The sequence below is a fragment of the Nannospalax galili genome, unplaced genomic scaffold, assembly GCF_000622305.1.
Source record: "Nannospalax galili isolate Female #2095 unplaced genomic scaffold, S.galili_v1.0 scaffold556, whole genome shotgun sequence".
NCBI classification, from domain to species: Eukaryota; Metazoa; Chordata; class Mammalia; order Rodentia; family Spalacidae; genus Nannospalax; species Nannospalax galili.
Genome location: NW_008338253.1, coordinates 1346650 through 1364299, shown reverse-complemented (window position 1 = coordinate 1364299; position 17650 = coordinate 1346650). Strand labels below are relative to the sequence as shown.

Sequence of the window (17650 nt, the reverse complement as noted above, 5' to 3'; positions counted from 1 at the left end):
TGACCAGTCTGAACTGAGTTTGAAACAGAAACCAAATCTTCTATACTTTTTGTTTTGCATTAGAGTGGGAGGAAGGCTGGTGAATTGTATGGATCAAAAAAACATACTATTATCTATTTTTTTTTCTTTTGTTGACACATATTTGTATTTATGAGGCATAATACAATAATTTCAAACGAGTATACAACATGTAATGATTAAACGAGAGTAATTAACATGTCTGTCTTCCTAAATATTTACCATAATATGTGTTGGAAATTTTCTGTCTTTTAGTTATTTTGAAATATATTATAAATTTTTCTAGACAGCAATGACCCGTCTATGCTACAGAACACTAGAACTTTTCTCCTATTTTTCCTCTCATCCTATGATTCTCTCTTCGTTGCACACCACCATGAAAGAAAGACGAAAAGATATATGCAACATAACTGTCCAGAGCTGTGAAAACAGTTTGAAAGAATTTTCAGCATGCTTCCCCCTTGCTTTTTGTTTCTTTGTGTGTGCATGCATGTGCACGTGCGTTCCTGTGTGCGTGTGCGTGTGTGTGTGTGTGCGCGCGCACGTGCATGTGCATTTTCCAGGCAGAAAATAGTCTGAGTCTCTGTCTTCCTCCTTTCCTCCCTCCGTCTGTCTTCCTTGCAGTCTCTTTCTGTTATTCCTCTTTCCTGACTTGAGAATATCACATGTGAAGGAGTTTCAAACATTTATCTATGAGATGCTTGAGGGAACTGATAAATAAAAGCTCGTATCTTTGGCAAATTCTGCGTAGTAAGTTAGCATATAAGCAATGAGAGTCCTAGTTACACTGCAACTTGTCCCTCTGAAGCTTCTGTTTTTAGTAAAACTTCTGCCAGGTTAGTCGTCATTAGTCATTTGTAGAAGGCAGCAGCTGAGAATCGCACAGGTATAGAAACAATGATACAATGCAGTATCAAACAATGCAATGTGAGCCATACATGTAAACCACATGTGTATTTTATACTTTCCCTAGTAGCCACATTAAAAATATAAAGAGAAGAGAGTGAAATTTATGTTAATAGTGTATTTGAATTAACCAAGATTTCAAAAATGCTATTATTTTGACATATAATCCATATAAAATATTGAGATATTTTATGGGATTTTTATATTAAGCCTTCAAGATACAGCATGCATGTTCTACTTACTGCATATCTCAATCAGACTACCCAGATCTGAGTGCACAAGAGCCACACGTGGGTTAGTTACTATATTGGACAGAGCAGAGCTGTCATCTCATGCCTCTTGCCAATATGGATAAGGTCTTTCTACCGCTAATATCACTTTTGTCATGATAGAACACGGAGACAGAGCACTGCATGTTTTACGAGCATTGCAGAATTCCCCAACGGCAGCACAGTATACCAGGACATGCCCTATGGACAAACAGATTCTGTCATTAATTAGTTAGGAATTCTATTCTTTTACCCTCTTGGAGATTACATGGTGTATTAACATTACAGACTGGACAAACTCCTCCGTAAGAATCCCATTTGAAATTGTTCAGAATCTAGAAATTTCTACAAATGTCTTCACATAAAAACTTCGTCTTTTCTTTTTCTCCTCTACTCTTTCTGGAGCCCATCTCTACTTTGTATTCAGAGTTATCTGAAAAGTACGATAGATCTTTTGTATTAGAACAACAGCTTACTAAGTTGAAACTAGAAAATGATCTTACACATATACAGATCATCAGAAGATACAGGGATACCCTCCTATTGTTTCAGAAATTACGAACACACTAAAAAGATGGAGATAGGGAGCAACATCTGAAGGTGTCTATGTATAAACGGAATTCATACACATAGAATATTGCAGTTCTGCTTATATTTTCTTTTTATGTTTGTGTGAAGTATACTTCAATGTGTAATCTTTCATTGCGTCTGAAGTAGCTGTGACTTAATCAATTTTAAGAAGATGTAGACTATACATGTCTACTGTTGTAAATCCTTAGCAGATGATCTTTCTACATGTTTTTAGTGGGGCATTTAATACTGTCCCCATACGTTTTACTATCTGTGTTTAAGTGACAATTATCAGTAAAATAAATTATGCCTCTGAATTTGGTTCATGTTGAATTTAGTGACCCTTATGCGTGGATATATTCAAATAAGCAGATTGGTTTAAATAATCAGTCTTGTCTCTGTTTTTTAGGACTTTAATATTTCAATATTAGAGGTATCTTCTGAAGACAGTAGTAGTAGTAGAATCCTTTTGCTCTTGAAAACACAGTATAACACATATTATGTAGACTCTCCAAGAGTAAGAGTGGAGTATTCGAAATGCAATAGTTTGGTTTTAGAATCTGATAAAGGACAGCCCATTCTATAAGAAGGTAAGAGCTTTCAAAGCTTTGAACATCTGGGAGAGCTCTGCTTAGAAGAGAAATCTGAATTTTAATCTCTTGGATGCCATGACACTAAACTAACAAAATATACAAAATGGATTTTTGAGAATCGAGCTAGTAGGGATACATTTTGCAAAGCTAGATACAACTGGGGATGATTTAACCATCACGTATTAGTTTTGGAATGTGCACTTCCTAAGTGAATAAGATCTACTTCACCAAAAGTATTTTCAATTTTGCACAATTCACAATGCTTGATAGAATTATTGTATCGTTGGATAAAAAAGATCACGCTTCCAATGATATATTTCATAAGCAGAAAATTAGTACAATTCTTTAATCATTTGGGACAGTACAAAAGAGTGAACTGTCATTATAGTACAATGGCTTATTCCTAAGTATAGCTAGGAGTAAACAAGCACTATAGCTTAAAATACTATTGCGTTTTGAAGAACTGCTCAGTGAATTAGTATTATTAACAAAGTTGTGCTCTTTGCAATGTTCCTCCACATAATTACAATTAAAGCATAAAATTATAAAAAATACACCAAATAATAGAAATTAGTTATTATTACTTTAAAATTCCATTAATTTTCATTGACATTAAATTCAACACCACTTATCTATTGTATATAACAAAAATTTTGAAAGACTTGAACATAAAATGAGAGGCTTTTAAAAAATGCCTTTTTGCCAAAACAAGTTATTTGACCTGTTGTTAATTATTATATTTCCTTAGAGGTACTTTGAGGCATTTGAAAGACATATCAGTAGCAATTAGTTCTAAATTAAGAGCAGAACATTCTGCTAGACATTTTACTATATTGGAAAATGTTTTATGATGGTGTTTTATAATAAAACCAAATTATCAAGTATTCTGATATGTCACATTATTATACCAAAACATCACTTTCTATAAGTCTATTACTATGTACATATATTTGTTTTTAATAATGGGAATTTTGGTCCTAGCGAGAAAGTATAATGCAATATATGGCATTGATTTGTAGTAAAAATCCCCACAGCGGACCCAGCAATCTTAAGCTGCAAATGTAACGGTATTCTCACGTATAAACTGGCAGATGATAACTCAGAAAGACATGGTCGCTGGGAGAAGTTTGATGTGCAGACCGTGGCCAAGAAGGATCAAGTTATAAAATGCTCAGCAGACTTAGCCTTTGTTATGGGCTGTTCCTGAAGCTGGAAGGACTACGGACAGTTGAACTTGGTTCAGCTTCACAGAAGTGGTTGGCTCAACATCCACTCCATGGTGTACGAAATATCTTCAGAAGCAAGAGTGAGTCAGAAAGTTAGTGATGCACCTTACTGTTTTTAAACTGCTGTTACAATATCCTGAACACTGTGATCTTTCCAATGTGTTTTCTGTATTAGTTTTGTACTGTAGAAAATAATTTACCGTAAACTGGACTTCATAGTGTTTAAAGTGGTGTTATTTATTGGCTTATTGCCTCCCTGCTCCACAATACGGTCCACTTAACAATGTAAAACCTGTGATAATCCTTTGCCTTAAAATCTAATGCTAAATAATTACTGTGTTCTAATTAATAATTCTAAGCCACTAATTAATTTTCCTTTAGAGGTAACCGTGGTGTCAAATAAAGTATCACACAAATACTCTGTGGAGTGCCTGTGCTGGTTCTGTGTTTGTGACAGTGTGTTTATCTGGATCCAGGACATGGTGGCTACTGGGTTCTATAAATAGGCATTAGTAATCCTTTTGGAGAAAGGGCCTGGTACTTCTCAGTTGTTGGCTGAAATCTCCACTCAACCCTTATAAATAGATTTTCTCATGTCACCACAACAATCAAGTAAAGCAAGCCCATCACATTCTCGCTCTCTGAACTCATTCTTTTATTGCTTGCTTCAGAACCTTCACATTCTGTGCTTATATTAGTTTCCAAAATAGAAAAGTGCCCAAGATGCCTGGAAATTGAAATCACCCAATTTCTTCAGGGAAAATGATCTTACAAAAGTCGAATTCCTGTACGGGCAGGATACAACCTGACTTAGAGATTTACTACCTTGATCAAGGTTTGAGGGACAGCAGTGGGTTGAGTCCATCATCTCCGTGTTCAGAAGGTGATCAAAAAATTCACCCACCGTAAAAGAACTGTGTTATTCTTAGGTTGGCACACTAACACAGTTATGGGGTGGGTTATAAAACTGCTTCCTTATTAGGTAGACCCTTGTCTTTGACCTGTCTTGAGTTAGTCACAGTTATACACGGTTATAGAGGGATATATTTGGTAGGCAGTTTGTTGTTAGGTGTTTTTTTCTTTTTCTTTTTTTTTTTTTTTTTTTTCTGGGAGGGAAAGACTTTGGCTCCTATAACTGCCTTTGATGCCCTTTACCTGTGCTCAGTAGAAAGACTAAGGACATGCTCAAGAGACACTAGACAGTTAAAAGTATTCCCCAACATGTTGTATGCATGACAATTTTGAAAAGTATCTGACTAGTTCTATTTTTGAATGGCAGGAAACGGAGACCTTCTGAAGAATCAGGCGTTTCCTCCACAACACAAAATAAGACAGTAGATCAAAAGTTCAGAGCCCATCCCCCATTCTGGTTCCTGCTGGTTGCAGTTTTTCAAAGGGATGGGAAAGGGTTCCAAAAAAGAAAGTCCACATCAATGAACTCTAGGACCCAGAGGCTTGGGGAGCCGGGAGCTGCTAGGCCTAGAGAGTCAGGTTCGCGACCTGTCTGGACCTACTTGGCCAGCGGAGTGGCGCGCGGTCGGCTGCGCACCGTGCGCGTGGGCGTGTCCCAACGGGCCACGCTGCCCGCCCCACCCCTGCCGAGTCGTCGCCCCCAGGCAGGCTGCAGCGCGCGCTGGGGCCGGTTGGCCCGCGTGCCCTCGGCGGGCTACGCTGCGCGAGCGGGTCGGGCCGGGCATGCTGGGAGCCGCTTGCTCGGGGAACCTCCGCCCCCGGTGTGAGCCGCTGACGCGCGGAGATGAAATTCCCGGCCTCGGTGTTGGCGTCCGTGTTCCTGTTCGTGGCCGAGACGACGGCGGCGCTGTACCTGAGCAGCACCTACCGCTCGGGCGGGGACCGCATGTGGCAGGCGCTGACGCTGCTCTTCTCACTGATGCCCTGCGCTCTGGTGCAGCTCACGCTCGTCTTCGTCCACCGCGATCTCAGCCGTGATCGCCCACTGGTGCTGTTGCTGCACCTGCTCCAGTTCGGGCCCCTGTACAGGTAGGAACGCAACCCGGGAGCCAGTCCTTAGGTCGCAGCCCCTGGCTGCCACCCCTCAACTGCCAGACTCAGGGGAGCGGCCTTCCTTCCTTCCCGGAGAGGACAGGTGACCCCGCCCTGCCCCCAAGCCGCACCATTCCAGTGATTCCCCGCATCATGCGGAAGGTGGGGTGCCTGGGATTTCTGGAACCATCATATGGAATTGCCAGTGTGTACCCCAGTTAGATTAGTAAAAATGGCAGTTTCACCGTTTTCTGGTCTCTTAAAAATGTGTGGCTTTCTCTGTGGTCAAGTGGACTTCCACAGGATTGGCTTATGTGGTCGTGTCATGGCACAAACCTTTGAATATACACTCTTAAGTGTGGTTAGAGCCAAAGCCTTTCCAGGTCATTTCATTTATCGAACACGTGGCATTTAAGTGTGTACCAGCCAGTGTGCTAAGTACTTTGCAAAAATTTATATATCTAATTCTTATATAGAACTCTAGAAATCCACGTACTACACTTTTCTCTTGGTGTGATGAACACTATGTAGTGTGGAAGTAGTCAGAGTAATAGAAACGTCTTCTGAATCTGCCTAACTTTTAATCAACAGTCATGAAGATTGGTACACAGTGTACCACGAAGACAAAAAAGTGTGTTGTATTAAGAAAAAATGTCAATGATATTTCTGGGGAAATATTGCATTGTGTTAAGAAAAACAGTTAATGATGTTTCCAGAAGTTGTTGTTGTTGTTTCTGATGCTGAGGATGCAATGCAGGGCCTGGCACATACTGGGCAAATGCTCTACCACTGACCTATATACCCAACCCTGGAAATTAATCCTTATGTACACAGAGCAAGTAAAAATATACAGCCATGAAATTGACGTTGACTTTAAGGACCTTGAAGGTAATTTAAACTGTGTTGATTTCATATCTTTTATCTTAACATAGGAAAGATGTCTATTCAGATTAAAATATATATTTACAATATTGAATTTTAACATAGATAACAGGGAATTTTCAGGGAAGACCAGAGACACATCTCATGCAGGTGCTTGAAATTTTAGCTATCATGTAGTCAATTCTCTCTCTCTCTCTCTCTCTCTCTCTCTCTCTCTCTCTCTTCTCCCCCCCCACAGTCCAGTAGCAAGATGGATTTTGCAAGGCTTTAATATAAGACTTTTGCATGTCATATTAAATACAGCCTTTTCAAGTGACAAAATACCAATCTGCAATTTAACACAGTCATGGTAGACTTGGTAAACAAGTTTCTCATTCTTCAAGAGCTAGGGAATTCTAGAAAAAAGCTTGAAACACCCTGACAGAAGTGAGAGTTTGTTGCTAATGGCCTAATGGCCAGGGAGGAATCAGAAAAGAAAGCTAGAAAGGGCAATTGACAAAGTCCTGCATCCAATTAGCTAAGAGAGAGCTCTTTTTCTTAAGCTAGCCCTGTGATCCCCATAGTGTCGCTGCTCAGAAAAATAAGTGAGAGTTGATTTTGGGAAAGGTGCTCAGCATTAACCCCCATCTGTGTGAAGGAAACTCAAGTTTGGGTGGCGTGACATGGGGACTGACAGTTCTCAAGAGCTGCTTGTGCTAAATGCTTTCGTTTGTACCTATATGCCTCAGTTGACTGATGCTTTACCATGAAGTAGGTGTTGCTTTACCATGAAGTAGGTGTTATTGTGCTCACAGTTTCTGTTTGTTCATTTATTTTCATGTTGGATGTTGAGCCCAGGGCCTCATGCACACCTTACCATTTCTCTGCCACTGTGATAGACTCCCTCACCCCTGGTCCCTATTTTTTTGATGGGCAAATGAGTCTCCAGAACATATTGCCAAGGCTTCATTCAAAAATGGAATTAGGTTCTTTATGGTCTCCATGGTCTGTGAAAGCAAGCAGTGGTGTATGTAGTACATTTCACCAGTACTTCCATCTTAAGTTTTTAAGTTTAGTTATCTGAGCAAAATTTTAAAAACCTGAATAACCATCCAAGTAAGTTCCCTATCGTTGCTATCATTTAAAATGTCTGTAAACTTTAAGAATAGCTGAAGACAAAGATAATGGCACAACACTACACATAACAACAGCCTGGCAAACAAAAACCAGAATTCAAGGAAATATGCTAAAATGATAAGAACAATAATTACTGCATGGTAGAGTGTCAGTTTAGTATTTTCTTTCTAAGTAGGAATGTATACAATTTTCTCTTTTATTATAAACTTTTCTTTATTTTTCAGTAAAATATTTTAAATTTATTAAGGAAAGGGAAAAATAGAAAGTTTCAACATTAGAAAAATAGACCTATTTCCTATAATTTCAGAATAGGTTCTTGTCTTAGGGGAAAATAAAATAAATACTAAGACTGTCAAGGAGTGTGTCATTCTAATACAGCTGATTTATGTCGAGGAGTTGTTGGACCCATGATCTCGGAGATGAAATGCACAAAATGTGGTTCTAAGTCTCTCACCTTCCAAACAAATGGGAAAACAATTTGATGTCATGTATTAACCTGCCAAAATCTTACCAGAATTTCTTCCTACTGACTGGTTTGAACTCTAAGATATCAGCTTTACATAAAAATCAAATTGTTTCCCCAAACAAAAGAATCATAGCGTCTTTCCCTTGCACACCTTACTAAGGAGTTTAGTAATTTTTAAAGTTATTTTAGGACAGTGTACCTCTAAATTTGGGTGCGTAGTAGCCAACCACCCTTTTTAGGAAGATGCTGTTTTTGAGTTTATACAATATGATGGCCTAGTCAAATTGATACACAGTGCTCAGTATATAGCTCATTGTGTATCATGTTTGCCTAAAATACATGAGGCCATGAGGCACAGTACAGCAAGACGGGAAGCCAGCAATATGTTAAACTAATGATCATGGGCTAAAGGCTGAGTTCTACCCTTTCTTTCCTTCAGGAAGGCATTGGTAGAGCACATTATTGCATTTATATATTATTTTAGTCTTATATTTAAATGTGTAGCTACAGTTTCTATAGTTGTTTCTACATTAAGCCTGAATTTGAATGTGAACTTTGGATAATGCCTTCAATTTTTTTTAATTTTATGGAAAATCTTACTGTAATTTATAGTAGATAGTTTTGAAAAACAGAAGGGAGAGTATCTTTTACCCTCCCCCAAATAATGAAATTTTCTATCTATTGCTCTTACAGTTATGTTAATTTTCATGAATTAATTAAGAGGAGTGAACATAAATGAGTGATAAGTTCAAGAGATTTGACCATTTTATTACTAGAGTAATTTAAAGGACAAAATTATAGATGAAAAAATCTAGGTTTACATAGTTGGACCTTGTCACAAACCTAAAATAAAACACAAACAAGAGAGGAAAAAAAATCTAGATTTCTAAGAAACAAGCTAAAAAGTTCCAGAAATCATTATAAAACACTGCAAAATAATTCACCATAGTGTTCCTCTATAGCAAACTTTCAAAAGAATTTAAAATAATAGTCTATATTTACAAAATATTTCTTTCCTTTGCCAAGTACATTTACATACAACATTTAATTTCTTCTTTATTAAAACCGTATGAGCTGTCTTTATCTAAATTCTACAGTCCTGGAATTGCAGCTCAGAGAGATTAAGCAAGTGGCTCATCAAAGGTTTCCCAATGTTTTCTGTTTAACCAGCTTAGTTCTAGTGTAGCCCTTCAGAGCATGTGTGCCATGTGAAGATAACGTGGCTTATAAGAAATCATAGTATATCTTTGGAAAAAGTATTTTCATTAGGGTCCTTGATACCTCAGGTTATTTGTAATGGCATCAACATGCCTGGTTTCACATAAGGAACAAACTCCTATGCTTGACAAATGAGGTATATGATGCTTGAAAATGGGACTAAGTGAAAAAATGGATCAAATTACTAATTACCTACATCAGAGGTCATCAGGGGTCTGCAAACTATGCCACATTTGCCAAATCACTGCATCACCTGTTTTTGTAAATAAAGTTTTATTGGAACACAACCTTTATTGGAACATTCCTTTATAGACTGTATTTCTTTCAGCAACACAGAGGCAGAAGTTTTCCTGACCCATAATGTACATGATACTGAAAACTGCCTTGAATAATTTTTGAGGGGGATGCTGGTGCTACATTTTTAGTCCTTACCTGGAATGACTTTTATTTAAGTATCTCATGTAGACAAACAACAGTGAAACAAACTCCCTAAACAGAATTGGAGTAGTTACGGTAAGTCTTTAAAAAATTATTATTTGAGTCAGGCATGGTGGCCTACACCTTTAATCTTAGTACTTGGGAGGCAGAAACAGGCAGATCTCTGTGAGATTGAGGCCATTCTGGTCTCCATATTGAGTTCCAGACAAGCTGGGGCTATAGGGAGACCCTGTCTCAAAAAATTATTTATTTTTATTTTATGTGTATGAGTGTTTTAGCTGCATGTGTCTCAAGTGCACCTGTGAGTGCAATGCCAGTGGAGGTCAGAAGACAGCATTAGATCCCCTGGAACTGGAAAGTTACAAATGGCTGTTAGCTACCATGTGAGTGTTGAAAACAGAACCCTGGTCCTGTAGAAGACCAGTCAGTACCCTTAAACGTTCAGCCATCTATATAGCCCGTAAGCAGATGTTTTGGCAGAATTTCAAGAAAATGTAGTAGTTTGTTTCTTACTTTCCTTAAGCAGTAATGGCTAGTGGTCTTGTAATAGATTTATTACATATAAAGCTGTGTTAAGATATACTAGGCCCGATGGCACACATCTTTAATGACAGCTTTTGGGAGGCAGAGGCAGGTGGATATCTGAGTTCAAGACCAGCCTGGTCTACATAGCAAGTTCCAGGCCAGCCAGAGCTACATATTGGGACCCTGTCTCAACAGAGAAAACAAACAAACAAAAAAAAGACAAATGCATGACCTGGGTAAAACAGCCAATTGTGAGAGGTTCCTCCTATCCTTCAGAGCCACCTGTGCCATCAGTTTATTCTGGGAACTTCTTTCATTTCTATTGATTGATTACTGAAGTTTCATTCAACAATTGTATAAATGATTCCTGTTTCACAGAGTCCCTTCAGCATCAAGAGAATTGCATTCTTCGCCAAACCTTATTCCATCCATTCACCTTTTATCATGCTCTGCTGTTTCATTTGCTTGTTTAGTTTGACCTTTAAAAGCGCTAAGCTTGATTTTTCTATTGTAAATAAAGCTGATTTGTTGAAATGACAGAAAAAAGAAAATACATACTCAGAATGAAGAAAATAATACTTTTAATTCGACTGTTAAAGAGAATAATTCTTAATGCTTTTGTTGTTTATCCTTACTAATATGTATGTGGAAATATGCTTGCAAACTCTCTCTCTCTCTCAGGGAAAATGAACCCTGATTTCAAGGTTTTGCTTATTTCCTTAATGAATTTGTCACCATCAAGACTGATCAAGGTACTACCTGTTTAACAACTGGTTTACAAAATTCCTGTTCAACATTTGGCTCTTTTGAGTCACTATAAGCCAGCTCAATCATTTCACTATTAATGTGAATGTAGTTGTGTGTGTGTGTGTGTGTGTGTGTGTGTGTGTGTGCTTTACCCAAAGTGAGTTTTTCTCTTATAAGTTACTTCTTTTACTTACTGAATATAACAAAATATTTTTATTTTAATTATTTATTAATTGAATGTGGTAAGGATCAAGTCCAAACTAAAAGTGAAACATAAATACTGTTTTTGTTACGTATTACAGTTACATATTCTGTATATATTCTGTATATACCCCAAACTAAGGACAGAGCACCTCTGAATGAAGGGTTAACAGCTGTCTTAGTAAAGTACATCTGTACTCATTACCTGTTTGGGAATAAAGACAATGAACACTTATTCCTTCTTCTAAGCCTGATTGTTTTCAATGGTATAACAGTGTGAAGGGGCTAGGTCAAATTCAGTCCTTGCTCATAGATTTGAGTTTTGGATAAGATGGGCTTGAACTGAGAAACTTGACTGGAATAGCATTTTATTTTTCTGAACAAACTAGTCTATGTTATTTTCTACATTTTCATGTAATGTATTAAAACATCCTTTATTGCATTGGTTAAAAGGTAGAATATGCTTTCTCTCTCTCTCTCTCTCTCTCTCTCTCACTCTCACTCTCACTCTCACTGTTCTCACTCTCTTGCTATTTCTTCTCACATACCCAACTAAATACACACCTTATTATTTCAGATTATACATGTACTCAAATTGTCATAGATGCCTCCAGGTGAGATTATTAATTTAACATTCAGTAAAGCATATAAAGCCATAAAAATCTAGCAGCATCATAAGGTTGTTGTGAAAGTGCCTATTTCAAGACTTGAAGCCTTTCAATGTTCAAACCCAAGACCTTGAACATTTTTCTTGCTCTCAGGGAAAACTCATTTCCCCCCAGCAATTCTTTATGAATATTTTCACATATATAGAAGAAAACCCTAAAGAATTATACACCCAGGTACCCCACCCAGACTCAACAATTAACATGTTGTTTCAATGTGTCTGTCCATCTCTCCATACGTATGTGAGCATACTTGAAAGTAAATTATAGGCATCAGTACTTTTCTTTCGTTTAGCATCTTAACTATTGCCTAGAGAAAAAAAACTTAAGTTACTAATTCAGATTCTGTCCCTATGGCAGGCTTGGAATGCCTTAAGATACCTGGCAACCCCTGGATGTATTTGAATTTAGCTCTGGCCTATAAGGGCTTATGAGGCCAAAGAGATCTATAATATGTTGTGGTCTTCCAGTGAAATCTAGATGGAAAGTTGCCCTGTGCTGTTCACTTGCTCAGCTATCTTCCCTCTATCCCTCCCTCCCTCTCTCTTTCTTTTTATACAGTCTGACTGTAGCCCAGGCTCATCTGGAACTTACTCTGTAACCTAGACTGGTCTTGAACTCTTATCAGTCCTCTTTCCTCACCCTTTGATTACAGGGGTGAGCCACCATGCTCAGCCTTATAACTTCTTCTACCTATGATGGTTTGTGGCATCCATTGTGTGTGGAACATTTTGTTTTTGTCCTTGTTCACAGAAGCATGATAAAGTATCTCTTTTCTCTGTTTTATGAGGGGAAAAATTCAGAATATAAGTGATTTATACAAGGCTGCACAGCTGATATGTGTCAGGAAGGGAAACAGAACATTTTTCTGTTGACTCTAGAGTCTGAACCACTTCCAATTCTCCAATATCTTTCCTTGCCTCAGCAGCATTCAGTGTCATCTCTGTTAGATTCACACTCAGTTCCTAGTAGTCTGCTGGAGGTCTTGAAGAAGATTGACTCCTTAGAACTTGTCCTTGGAATGAATGATGTAGAGGGATCAGTAATAACCAGGCAAGGGTTTGAGACTTAGGTTAAGTGGAAGCGGGATGACTGAGAAAAGACAGAATTCTGACACCTCTAATTACTATGATTCATTAATTTGTTTCTAGGTGTTTTGAAGTCTTCTGCCTCTACTGTCAGTCCAACCATACTGAAGAGCCTTATGTAAGCATCACTAAGAAACGGCAGATGCCAAAAGATGGCCTCTCAGAGGAGATTGAGAAGGAGGTGGGTCAGGCAGAGGGGAAGCTGTGTACTCATCGTTCTGCATTCAGTCGGGCATCAGTGATCCAGGCTTTCCTAGGCTCTGCCCCACAACTCACCCTGCAGCTGTATATAAGCGTCGTACAGCAGAGAGTCACTGTTGGAAGAGGTATGTATGCGTATATATTTTCATGTCTGTACATTTGGGGTTCAAAATGAGAAGCAAATGTTTTTGTTCATGTGAAATTTATTTGGATGTTCATTCATTCTGGATTTGTGTTCTATTTTTTAAGCTAAGAACTTAGTGAGTAAAAATGACACCTTTTTTTTTTTTTTTTTTTTTTTTTTTGCTTATGAATCTGCATTTTGACCAAGGTTCAAAAAGGAAAGCTCACTTATGCTCTCCTTTGTATTGAGTGAAATGAGTTAAAGATATGGTGGCTAGAATTCATTGAAGACTCATTCACTCACATGTTTTGATGCTAACTGTTCTCAGAGGCTTTCTTTTCCATTTCATCTCTCAATGAGAGAATCTGGACTTCCTCACAGCATGGTGATGGCTTCCAAGTGTGAATTGCACCATCTTTTGTGACCCTGCCTCAGGAGTCATGGGAGCTAGCTGCATGACCACTAGAGAGTTGTTCTCTTTTCTCTCCTTTTTATAAAATGTCGTGTAGCTAGATATGGTGGTGCAAACCTTTAATCCCAGTACTCAGGAGGTAGAGACAGTGGATCTCTGTGAGCTCAAAGCCAGCCTGCTCTGCATAGCAAGTTCCAGGCCAGCCAGGGCTACATAATGAAACCCTGTCTTGAAAAACCAAAACAAATATAGTCTAATTTGTAGAAAAAATCAGTTTCAGTATATTTCCAGTGTTGTGCTAAGATCACCATTATCTAGGATTTTAGAACATTTTCATTATGTAAAAAGGAAGCCCCCATATTGGCAGTTATTCCTCATTTTTCTTGCTTCTGTCCCCTGGCAACAACTCTTTCTGTCTCTATGGATTTGTTTATTTCATATTAATGAAATTATATACTATTGGAAAGTTTTCTTACAGTTGATGAATGATGGACCTTGTCCCTATGGACTTCCATCTTGGATAAGATAGTCATCCTGAGACTCCTTGTGTTTAATCATTTCTCAGCAGGAATATGGTCACATCACTGAGATCTTGGAGTGTGTTGGGCTTAAGCCCAGGTGAGAATTCCAGATTCTTCTGGTCATGGATGGTCTGGGCACCTTGCCATTTGCCCTCCCAATCTTTAGAGTCCCTTTCTCTATTCTACTATAGATGGTAATGCTGGTAGTAATAATGGATTTTCCATAAACACTTACTTTGTGCTAGGCACTATGACTGATATCATAACGTTTCTTTTTCATAGTGTCCCTGTGAAGTAGATAATAATCTCTTCACCTTACCAAATAGGGAAATTGTATCCATAATCTACCAGAGGAACAATGACTTAAGGTTAGATTTGTGTGATTTCATTTATGGATGCAATGAGGATAGATTAAGGAGCGTCTCTATTTCAGGCTGTATGCTGGTCTCCTAGGATAAAGTGGTAAATAAAGTGGAGAGGCCCCTGTCAAGTTAGATGATAAAGACAGGCATGAAATACAGAATTAATCCCATATTTATTTTACTTCAGGTAAATCCTGCAAAATGACAGCTTAAAGAGCCTGTGTGAGTGGATATTGGAAGAATATAATCAAGTCTGGGAGATGAGGCAAAGCTTTCTAGAACATATAATTATGTTGAAAATTGGCACATGGGGTAGAGAAGATAGATGAAGGAAAAGCCAGATAGAGCATCTTAGGATTTCAAGCTTTATCCCAGATGCAGTGGGAAACCACTGATAAGTTTTGAACAGCACAGTGTCATAAGCAGATTTCATTTTAGAAACCGACCGCTCTGGAAAATGGATTAGAGGCAATAAGGGAAAAATAGGGAGGACAGAAAGTAGGTTGCTGCAGAAAGTAGTTGCTGGGTGACAGTGATAATGGCTTGGACTGCAATAGTCAGAATGGATTGTTGGGGCAGTACTAAGAACGTGGAAAAGAAATGACCATGATGATTAGTTAGATAGGAAGGTGAGGCAAGGGAGATGTCAAGAGTGTCCCCAAATCTCTGACGTGAACAGTACTAGCCATGGTATCCTGTTTTTATTGCTGGAAATCTCTGGAGGAGGAGAAGGCTTCTGTGGTATGCTTTTTATTTCAGATTTAGACTCTTTTACACAAAGAACATATTTAAAGATTCCATTTAGATCATGAGAGAAGAAGCAGATGTTAAATCTAGCTCAAAGGAGAATGCAAAGAACACACATGGGAATATCAACAAGAACTATCAGGACAAGTCTGTAAATAGAGGTAAAAGTGTTTCCATTGCATGTTGGGATGTGCAACCAGGGATATAGCTCAGTGGTAGAGTGTTTGCCTAGCATGTATGAGGCCTTCAGTTCAATTCCCTGTACACAAACAAAACAAGACAAAACAAAAGACAAAGGGAAAAAACACAAAAGGGGCTAGGGATGTATTATCGCTTGTTTGGTAGAGTGTAAACCTAGAATGTATGAAGCCTGGGTTCAATTCCAGTGTGGTGGACACTTGTAATCCAGCTCTTGGGGACTAAAAACAAGATGATCAGAAATTTAAAGTTGTCTTTGGCTACATAGTAAGTTCAAGACCATCCTGGGAAACATGACACCCTGACTCAAAAAAAGGAGGTGCTGGGATATAGCTTAGTTGCTAGACTGCTTTCCCAGCATACATGAAGCACTGGGTTTGATCCCCAGAACTAGTTCTGCATGAATCAGGATAGTGGTACATACTTGTAACCCCAGCATTTTGGAGGTAGAGGCAGGACTAACAAAGATTCAAGGTCATCTTTGGTTATGTAGTGAGTTTGAGGCCAGACCTGTCCATCAGAGCTTGACTCAAAAACAAAATGAAAAAACAAAACAGAAAAGTAGGGTGACAACATGAAGGGGTGGACAGCTGAACCTCTAGGAACCTCTTTTGTCTGAAATAATAGAGCATTATCTATAAATGACTACAACCTCTAAAGGCATATAAGAGTTCACAGGCAAAGCAGTACTAGAACCAGAGAACCTGGAGTACTGTCAGGAAGAAAGGGCAATACGCTCATTGAAGTGCACTTTTGTTTATGCTGAAATATTAAGGACAATAGAAAGCTAGTTCTCAAAAATATCCAGTTATTAGGGTCACAAGTTGAAGTCACAGTTTCCAGACCAGGCCCCATTGGGGTTCACTGAAGACTGATAACATTCCAAATTCTTAGTACTCACAATAGCAGTTAACCAGTGAGGAACTGGTACATAGGGATGCAGTAGTGGAAGTGAACACTGGACTCTTCAGCAGCCCAAGCCAGTGGGAGAACTGATGAGAGCTGATGGAGCAAAACCCCGTAAGATGAGGTCAGAAGGAAAAGGAGCTATAGGAAGGAAATTCTCTTATGCTCTATAAAAGCCAAGCTGCTGTCCCTTATCAGCTTTATGGTCCTCCTCCAGCAAGACAGTCACTATGCAAGTGCCTGAGCTTTCCACATCTCTGTTCCTCATTGATGTGCCTGAGTTCCTGAATACCAGCATCCCCAAACTGGCTGGCAAAGAGGGACACAGCAATTTCAGGTTATATATAGCTCCAGAGCACATATGCAGGGAGGTAGAAAACGACACAGCCCTGTTATCTCTTTTTATATCAAGCTAGATCTCTGATGGGTAAGATGCCTCAACCAAAGAAGTGGCGATGTCTGTGTCGAACATGGTTGTAGAATTACTTCAGTAGCCTTTCCTGGCCTCTGAAATCTCCCAAGATGAGGGAAGCTCATCAGCTCGTCTAAGCCAGTGTCAGTGGCTATGACACCTCTCAGTCCATCATTTTGTGTTGGATATGTCTGTGTGAGCCCTAGAATGTATTCCACAGAGGAATGAAAGCATGAAGGCTATAATCAGTATGGGACATTTGAATCAGTACACTCCATGAAGTAGTTTCCAGTAGGCATGGTGAGGGCAGTGCCCATGGTGGGCTAATGATAGTTTTACAGCACCATGAATAGACACCAAATTGTATACCTAATTGTTAGAATGGTAGATTTTATGGTCTGTGAACTTTGTTACAGAAAATAAAACAAAACCAGAAAATTCTCAACCGTGGTTGTCAACAATGGAGAATAAATTATCAGCTGTAAAGGAATCCGAACAAAACTGCAACATTAAGCTAGAAATCAGGGGGAAATAATTAGTTGAAAACAGAGTCAGAAAGAATATGATCAGGGCTGGTGAGATGGTTTAGCTCCTAATAGCCCTTGTTTCCAAGACTAATGATCTGAGTTCAACCCCAGAACCCACATAGTGGAAGGAGAGAATCAACTCCTGCAAGTTGTCCTCTGAATTACATATGCATGCCATGGCATGCCTGATCTTCTAATAAATAAACGCAAAAAATAAAAAAGACTATGATCAAAGTACATTTCATATATATATATATATATATACATATATATAATGAAATCCCTTAATTTAGAAAATTAATATATAC

General features: G+C 38.6%; 1 protein-coding gene across 1 annotated transcript in view; it reads left to right on the top strand.

Annotated features, from left to right (window-relative positions):
• Nucleotides 1-5219: 5219 nt before the first annotated feature.
• The window catches only part of Xk (X-linked Kx blood group), a 48418-nt gene continuing 35987 nt past the window's right edge, over nt 5220-17650 (top strand). Inside the window, exons 1-2 of the mRNA XM_008833051.3 lie at nt 5220-5583; nt 12996-13258. Coding sequence (XP_008831273.1) covers nt 5339-5583; nt 12996-13258 — 508 coding nt within the window. The 5' untranslated portion in view covers nt 5220-5338. The remainder of the gene's footprint in view (nt 5584-12995; nt 13259-17650) is intronic.